The 9031-nt window shown below is 36.5% G+C and overlaps 1 protein-coding gene across 1 annotated transcript; it reads left to right on the top strand.

Moving 5' to 3' along the window:
- The first annotated feature begins 242 nt into the window (after positions 1 to 242).
- Positions 243 to 7857, top strand: LOC109018690 (probable transmembrane GTPase FZO-like, chloroplastic). Its single transcript, XM_019000837.2, has 11 exons — positions 243 to 907; positions 1377 to 1930; positions 2048 to 2116; positions 3128 to 3325; positions 3620 to 3751; positions 4665 to 4751; positions 4897 to 5337; positions 5420 to 5587; positions 5889 to 6119; positions 6435 to 6550; positions 7284 to 7857. The coding sequence occupies exons 1-11, from the start codon at positions 415 to 417 to the stop codon at positions 7564 to 7566; spliced, it is 2772 nt and encodes a 923-aa protein (XP_018856382.2). The 5' UTR covers positions 243 to 414; the 3' UTR covers positions 7567 to 7857.
- The last annotated feature ends 1174 nt before the right edge of the window (positions 7858 to 9031 follow it).

Here is a 9031-nt window from a genome sequence, read left to right as displayed (position 1 = left end):
AATTCCGTATTTACTTACTTTTTTTAAAAGAATTACGCGATATTTACGCACTCGACGACTACAAATATGATAATATCATTTTTTAATCCAAAAACACTACCATATTGAAATCTTTGAAGTGACTTGTTTTCAACATAAGAAATTTTATTTTTAATTTAATGATATTTTGCTAAAATCATAATTCAGTATTTGTTTATGTTGTCATTATTGGAGCAATACAGCAGGCAGCCTTCGCTTTCGTTTTCCTCTCTCGTCTCAACGGATAAGAAAGTTAACGAAAACAGACCACCGTATATCCATGGGAAGATAAGCTTCTTTCTCGCACCCGCACTCTCTCACTCTCTCTCTCTCAAACTTCAGAACAACAACAACAACAACAACAACAACGCAGCGAGACACTTGTTTCTTAGTCCCATGGTACCCCTCCTCTCCTTTGAAACCCCGAGAGTCCCTCTCTTTTTTCTCAACCCCACCCCACATCGCCTTACACAATTTACTCGCTCAAAAACCCCACTACGCCGAACCCACTACCCCATTACCTCAATCTCCCAAGACCCTTATCGCCTCCCCAACCAGAACCCTCCAAACCCACCTAAGTCCCAGCCCAGAACTCTCTTCCCCGGCGGCTTCAAGCGCCCCGAGATCAGAGTCCCTTGTCTCGTCCTTCAGTTGGATCCAGACGACGTCATTGGTCGACAGGATGCCTTGGATTTGATCGACAAGGCCGTAGCCAAGTGGGTTCGGATTGTTTTGCTCAATGGCGGTGAAGGAAGTGGTGCTGGGAGGGTTTACGAGGCCGCTTGTTTGTTGAAATCGATTATTCGGGACCGCGCGTATTTGTTAATCGTGGAGCGAGTAGATGTCGCTGCAGCCGTCGGAGCTAGTGGGGTTGTACTCTCTGATCAAGGTTGTTTTTATACGCCATATCTAATTTGTTTTTACTATTAATGAACGACAAGGCATTTAGTTTATCACGTACTCACTAAGTGGATGATCTTGAGAGCTGAATTCCTAATAACGTCACTACAACAAAAAATGAAGATCAATACAGGCTGCAGATCCACACGCTAACTTGACCGATTATGCTAACCAGAATTCATTCTTATATATGTGTGTGCGTGCGTGTGTTAAAAATATTTCACTCTGTAAGATACATTCTTTTGATAATTAAGCTATCCAAATAAAGTGTTTATTTCTGAGCCGGATCATTTATTGTAGTATTTGGTACCTTGGTCCATGGTGAATCCCAATGTTTGGTCACAGTGTGCGTTAGTTTGATCTATTATCTATTTTACCAGTTATGTTCCCTATTCATTTCATCTCAATATTAGAAATTGTACGATGCGGTAATTATATGATGCTTCTTTCTGTTACAGGTCTTCCTGCCATTGTGGCCAGAAACACACTGATCGATTCCAAGTCTGAATCGGTTATTCTTCCTTTGGTAGCTAGGAAAGTGCAAACAGCAAATGCTGCTTTAAATGCGTCTTTTTCTGAAGGTGCTGATTTTCTTATATATGACATTGGTGGAGAGAAACATGCTGATATGGCAGAGAACTCTATATTTGAGAATGTGAAGATACCAATTTTTGTCATCTTTTCTTCACATGGAGAGGATGCATTATTGACTGAGGCATCGGATACACTCAAATTGGGTGCTAGTGGTTTCGTGATCCCTTTGGAAGGTTTGGGGTTGTTTGATGATGATGTTTTGAGGAAATTGTTTAACAATGCATACATGAATAAAAGAATGCAGGATGAAGTTGAAAGCTCTATTAAGTTCAAATTATTGAATGCGGATAATGGTGGTTATGGGGAAAAAAGAGTAGCTGGCTTTATTAAATTGGAAGATAGAGAAAAACAGTTCATAGAAACAGAGAGAACAGTTTTGCTCAAAGCAATAAATGTTATCCAGAAAGCTGCTCCTCTGGTGATCATTTAATTAAAACATTTGGTAGTTGTATGATTTTTCAGATGATTCTATATTTCATAAATATTTTATTATTCTCTCAATTCTGAAACTGGAAATATTGGTTTTGAATGACAGATGGAGGAGGTTTCACTTCTCATTGAAGCAGTTTCACAAATTGATCAGCCATTTTTGCTGGTTATAGTGGTAATTGTGTGCTGAACTTCAACAAATTCTGGTTCCAGGGATATACATTGGTATTAGCTCTAAATTTCATAATTTTCTTTTTAAAGTTGAAAGGGTGTAGAATTTAAGCTGCCTTGGTTATTCCACATACATGTTTACATAAGAAAAAATGTATAGGGATTGTTGAGATTGTCTACATTATTATATGCTACTGCTAATAATGGATTGCTTTTTTAGTCCCTGTGCTGCTGCGTTAAAACTTATAATTAAAGAATTAATTGATTGCTTTTTCGAAATTGAAGGAACTCAGTGCAAATGCAGGCTCAACTGAGTAGGCGGATTCACACAAAGTATATCGTAGCATAATTTTTGTTTTGATTGGTACCAGGTGTCCAAGAACAAAGTCCCGACTAATCTCGGTGGTGCACAGGCCCTCGGCAAGGAGTTTCCTGCAAGTGCACCTCGAGTAATTTAAGGGGAAGTTTCCCCAGTCTGATGACCCCTAGAAATTGTTTGTACCCAAGAGGATTCGAACCTTAGACCTGGAGGGAGCATACCACCAAGACCAAGGCCTTTACCACTTGAGCCAACCCCTAGGGGGTTATCATAGCATAACACCCTGTATAGGATAATATGTTTATTCAAATCACATGTCATCATGTCATATCAATTCTCATTGTTTACTAGCATATCTGCTTTTCTTATTGAGCCTAGTGTTTGACTGTGTATAAGATTCTAGTTGTCTTCTCATACTTGTCTATTTGTCTGTTTCATCAGGAGGAATCAACATTGAAAACAATATCTAAAAATAAGCTTTTTTTATTGCTTTGTATTTACCTTCTGGTTTTTCTAATAAACTTAATCACTTGAAAGAAATATACTTCTATGGTGGAAGCAAGGTTTTTTAACAGCTGAGAAAAGAGCTGTTGTATAAAGACCGGTATAATTACTATAGTGCATTCTAGCCATATAGTTTATCAGAATGTGGCTTAAGTTTTCTCTTGACAATTTCATTTAACTTGATATTCGTAGGGTGAATTTAACTCTGGCAAGTCAACGGTTATTAATGCACTTCTTGGAAGAAGATATCTCAAAGAGGGGGTTGTTCCTACAACTAATGAGATCACTTTTTTACGCTATTCTGAGTCGGGTTCTGGTCATGAACAACATTGTGAAAGGCATCCGGATGGTCAATATACATGCTACCTCCCAGCTCCGATTCTTAAAGAAGTGAGTTGATTTTTCCTTGGTTACAGCTCATGGTTTCTTCTGAGATATTCCAATATTACAATTAAAATATGAATATGTTTCCTTTAATTTTAACCTGATGCAACGAGCATTGAAGAGAAGCAAAGATAAGAATAAAGTCTGTCACATTGTAGCAAAAATGAAGGATTCGCAGCATATGCTTCTTCAATAGTTTACCCTGCATTAACTCCCTGGAAATAGATCTGAATACTGGCTTATTATAATAATTAGCCATGATGCATAATGGACTAATTCATTTATCCCTTTCTAAATCAGATGGTCGTGGTTGACACACCTGGAACTAATGTGATTCTTCAGAGGCAACAACGCCTAACCGAGGAATTTGTACCCCGTGCAGATTTGGTTCTTTTTGTTATATCTGCTGATCGTCCTTTAACTGAAAGTGAGGTATGAATAGGTGGACTCATCAATTTGGCTGAGCTTGATATTATAGTTTTGTCCTCGAGAAAAAGAATGAATCTCTAATGCCTGAGGCTCTGGCTTGTATGCTCTTTGTATGCAAGTATGGTTGATTTTTCCTGGTCAAGCAGCGAAGCTTAATTTATCATGCGGAGAAGTCTAAGATTTAGGCCTCGTTTGGTTACACAGATGAAATGAGATGAGAAATTTGTGAATAGTAGTGAGAAATTTTTTGAATAGTAGTGAAATGTGTTGAGTTAAGATGTTTTATGGGGTTTTGGGAGAGGATAAAGAAAAAGTTAAATAAAAAATGAGAAAGTCAAAAGAGGGTTATAATATAATTTTTTAATATGATTTTTTTTTTGAGATTTGAAAAAATTGAATTATTTTTTGTGTTTTGTTTGGAAGTTTGAGAAAGTTGTAATGATTAGATGAAAAAATTGAAAAGTTAAAAATTTGAAATTGAAAAATATTTGCGTTTGAATGGTGTTTGGATGTTCAGATGAGATGAGATGGGATGGGTTGGGTTGAAAGATTTGTGAAACCAAACCAGGCCTTGCAGTTGGAAATATCACTTTGTTAATCTTATCTTTTTGATGACATACTTTTGAGTTGAAACCTTTTTGAAAAAGGTTTCCGTTTGAATGGTGTTTGGATGTTCAGATGAGATGGGATGGGATGGGATGGGATGGGTTGAAAGATTTGTGAAACCAAACCAGGCCTTGCAGTTGGAAATATCACTTTGTTAATCTTATCTTTTTGATGACATACTTTTGTGTTGAAACCTTTTTATTTTGAAAAAAGGTTTTTTCTTGAGGTCGTAGTATTTGCAAGAAATCTCTTAGCAGGATGTGTTATCACCGAAATTGATTTCATTTTTATTTCTGTCATTATTTTTCAGGTTGGTTTTCTTCGTTATACTCAACAATGGAAGAAAAAAGTTGTGTTTGTCCTGAATAAGGCTGACCTCTATCAGACTGCCCAAGAGGTTTAATTATGCATTTTTTCAAATTGATTGTTGATTTTACCTTCTATGATTTTCTTATAGTAAAAGTTTTAAATCTCCTGGAGTTCCTTTATCATCTATCATTACCTATTCTGCTCTCTTTAACTATTTACATGATTTGGTACAGCTTGAAGAAGCAATATCATTCATCAAGGAGAATACTCGGAAGTTGCTAAATACAGAGGATGTGACATTATATCCTGTCTCGGCACGATCTGCTCTTGAAGCAAAACTTTCGTCTTCATTTGAGACTGAAAATAACCACGGTGATATATTGGTGTTTGATTCCCAATGGGGAAGCAGGAGCTTCTATGAATTTGAAAATTATTTATATAGTTTTTTGGATGGCTCAACAAATGCTGGAATGGAGAGAATGAAGCTAAAACTTGGAACACCCATTGGCATAGTAGAACGGCTACTTTCTGCTTGTGATACTCTTGTGCGAGAGGACTGCCAGGTTGCCAAGCAGGACTTGGTCTCAGTAAACAATAGAGTTGCTAGCGTAAAAGAATATGCCTCAAAGATGGAAAGTGAGACCTTGTCTTGGAGAAGGAAGGCTTTATCTCTAGTATGCACCCTTTCTTTAGGCAGAAGTAGTTTGGCGGTACTTGTTTTAGATTGTTTATGAACTGTATTGTATGAAATTGCAGATTGAGACTACAAAATCACGTGTTCTGGAGCTTATAGAAGCTACTCTTCAACTGTCCAATCTTGATCTTGTTGCTTCATATGTTTTCAAAGCAGAAAAATCAGGAACAATGCCTGCCACAACGAGGTTTCAAAATGATCTGATTGGTCCCGCACTCTCAGATGCACAAGTGAGTAAATGGATTAATGCAGAGTGTAATTTGTCTGTTTGTGTAAGATATTCTTCCATGAACCTGGTTTTCAGTCCTGAAATCGCAGTGTTCATGTGAGGATTATGCCTGTGCTGCTTAAGTCTCAGAATGCATGAATATGAATTGCTTCTTCTTAATATTTACAATTTGTAGGTTTACTAAAGGTTTTTTTCCTCTGCCTACAGGTCTTCTCATTACTTTTGTTACCATGTTTTCCATAGAGTAAGTCTGCATTGGTTCGTGAATTGATGTTTACTTGTGGTATTTTCTTGGTGTGTAGAAACTACTTGGAGAATATGTCACATGGTTACAGTCAAGCAATGCTCAGGAAGGGAGTCTGTACAAGGATTCTTTTGAAAAAGAATGGCCTTCATATGCTTATCCAAACACTCAGGTGCATTTCAAGACCTATGAGTTGCTGAAAAAGTTGGATAGGATCAGCTTGAGTGTGATAGAGAACTTCGGTGCTGGTGCTGCTTCCAAGTTGTTTGAGCAAGAAATCCGCGAAGTGGTGAGTTTGAAAGCCCTCAGGATAATGAGTAGCACTTCTTTTTCTTCAGCAAGAAGATGGAATGTTGTGTTGTGGTGCTTGTAGTGCCCATCACTGAGTTATTCATTTTAAACTCTAGAATGGACCCTTTTTAATTTACCCTCTGAATTTGTTTGGAGGTTATATTGGATGTTATTCCTTCTTGGACACCCCAAAAAGTGTTGTCATTAATATGCAGTACTTATTTGTTGGGACTTTATAGTGGAAGATGCTTATGTAATTTAATTTGATTATGGTGAACTCAACCCGATTGAAATATTCTCTCTTTGATGTCAGTTCTTAGGGACTTTCGGAGGACTGGGGGCAGCTGGTTTGTCTGCTTCACTTCTGACATCTGTTTTGCCAACTACTTTGGAGGATCTTCTCGCTCTTGGCCTTTGTTCTGCTGGCGGGTGATGCATCTTCTTCAATCTTACACTCTTTCTGCATCTCTTTGTGATTCTTTCTTATGTCACAAATGCATCAATTTATTGGTACTTCATGTGGGTGAGAATCCAGCTCTATGGCGTCATTCTGGACGAAGGAGGAAGATTTTATAGGACATCATTGTTCCAACTTTACATATATATCATAGTTAGCTCACTGCTGCCAGGAATAGATTTGTAGTTATTTGATACTGTTTCTTAGCTAAAATTTTGTTAGCCAGAGTTCTGGGATGTGTTTCAAGTTGAAGGGAAAGGAGTAGAAATGGAATCTTACAATATTTCCGTTTCTCATTGGCACTTTTTCACACACAGACATGGAAACTTATGCCTGTTAGACAAATTGGTTCCGGCTTATTCAGTATCTTCCTTTTAGTTTGGACTGGGTAGGATGAGGGGATGATATCAGCCATTTACAGTTCTGGCTCTGTCACCTTGAATTAAATTAAACAGTGAGCTTGTAAATGGCGACGTTGTACAGCTAGCTGTTCAAATTTATATCCTGATGTGGAATACCTAATAACCCTTTGTTTTGTACTCTGTGCATTAGTGCTCCTATGTTGTTACTTCATCTCTCTCTCTCACTCACACACACACACACACACACACACGAACGATAACACCGTTTTATATCATTAAAAAAGAGTAGAGTTTTACAAACTATAGTTTGCAGTATTTGACCAATCCTTCATTTCTGTGATAGGTTATTAGCAATTTCAAACTTCCCAGCTCGCAGGCAAGGGATGATAAATAAGGTGAGAAGGGCTGCAGATGCCTTGGCCAGTGAACTTGATGAGGCCATGCAGAAGGATCTATTGGAAACTATCAATAATATGGAAAGCTTTGTGAAAATCATTGCCCAGCCCTATCAAGATGATGCACAGCATAGACTAGACAAACTCTCAGAGATTCAACAAGAATTGTCGGGAGTTGAGAAAGAAATTCAGAAACTAAATAGTGAAATTCAAAATCTTCATGTATCATGACATCAGAAAACTTTGCTGTCACCTGAGGCTTTCCTTCTTGGTAGTGAATACTTCACGAGTTGTTTTGGGTAACAACCATTAAACATAACAATGTATCAATAGAGTACCAATTTTTCATTTAATTTGGAGCATTGAACTCTGATTCATTCATGAGGGAAATGCTTTATGCTCTTACAGATTGAATGAGGTGTAATATGGGCAATGACCCGTACTCTTAAGCTTTTTATGTATTGTCCACAAGCTGATGCAAACCCAAATTGATATGTGGTATCTATGTCTAGATTCTACGTTGATTGCATTGAAGTACTATCTTAAAAAGATGAATCTGTACAAATATGGAAGTAAAAGCTTAATATCCTCCTTGGACTAAGGCAATACTAGTTATTTCTCTCAAATCATATATTTATGCTCATTTTGCCTTATTAGTAAATATTTGGTTTCAAGTTTTGAAATTGATTCTAATTTCGATTTTGGCCAAAGTTTTGGTAGGATTTTTGTTTATTTATGTATTTATTTCTCATACAATAATTTAGAATTTTCTATTTTGAAAAAATCATCATAATTTTAAATTTTATAACTATTTAAGTTCGGATTGTGGGTTTCCTAAAATAATTTCGAATTTTATTATTAATCAATATTGTTCAGAGTTTTTTGTGTTTTGGATAAATTTATTGTCTTCTCTATGTTAATCATTTGTTAAAACTAATCGTCAAAATTAATCTAAATTATATCCAGCGTCACAAACTTGGAATGTGTTAGTATTAAAGTTTATTGACATGTCTCCTTTATGTACATTAGTGGACCTTTACTAACATCTTTCTCCTTGCATGTGTGGCACTTTAATGATCTATCAATGAATAGAAACCTAAGCATATGCTTGTCATCACAAGTTAGATAAGAATGAAGTTATGCTTAAGAACAACATCAATGATAACAACAGCATTTACGCCAGCACAATTCCATTACCTTTCTCGTTAAGATAACTAATAAGTCGCTATCCAGCAAAAGGAAAAAAAATTAGTTGTCATTTCGGGGGCAAAGGTGGGCAGCATGATCGGAAGAGGCCTTGCCCTTTTTCTAAGTTTGCTAGGGTCTTACTTTTATGCTGCGTTTGGATGTTGAGGTGATTTTTGATAATTTGAGTTGATCTATAAATATTAGTATTTTGTGGATCTTATTGAGATATAGTTGAATCTAAATAGATTAAGATATGCATTTGAATGTATGAAGTAAGTTGAGATGAATTTAATTTTTTTATGTGAAGTTAAAAAAGTAATTAGTCTCATCAATAATTGATTTGAAATAAGTTGATATCAGTTGAGTTGATTTCAACAACCAAACACATTAGTCTCTTGCCCTTCATTTAAAACAAAAACAAAGTAAAAGGGAATTGCAAAGGAAATCAGATGGTTAGGGCTTGAGTGTATACAAGAGGCACATATTCTTCTTTGCTCGCCACAAATTA

This window comes from Juglans regia, chromosome 11, assembly GCF_001411555.2.
Source record: "Juglans regia cultivar Chandler chromosome 11, Walnut 2.0, whole genome shotgun sequence".
Taxonomy (NCBI): Eukaryota; Viridiplantae; Streptophyta; class Magnoliopsida; order Fagales; family Juglandaceae; genus Juglans; species Juglans regia.
The sequence above is the reverse complement of the archived record's forward strand: the minus strand, read 5'-3'. Positions and strand labels throughout refer to the sequence as shown.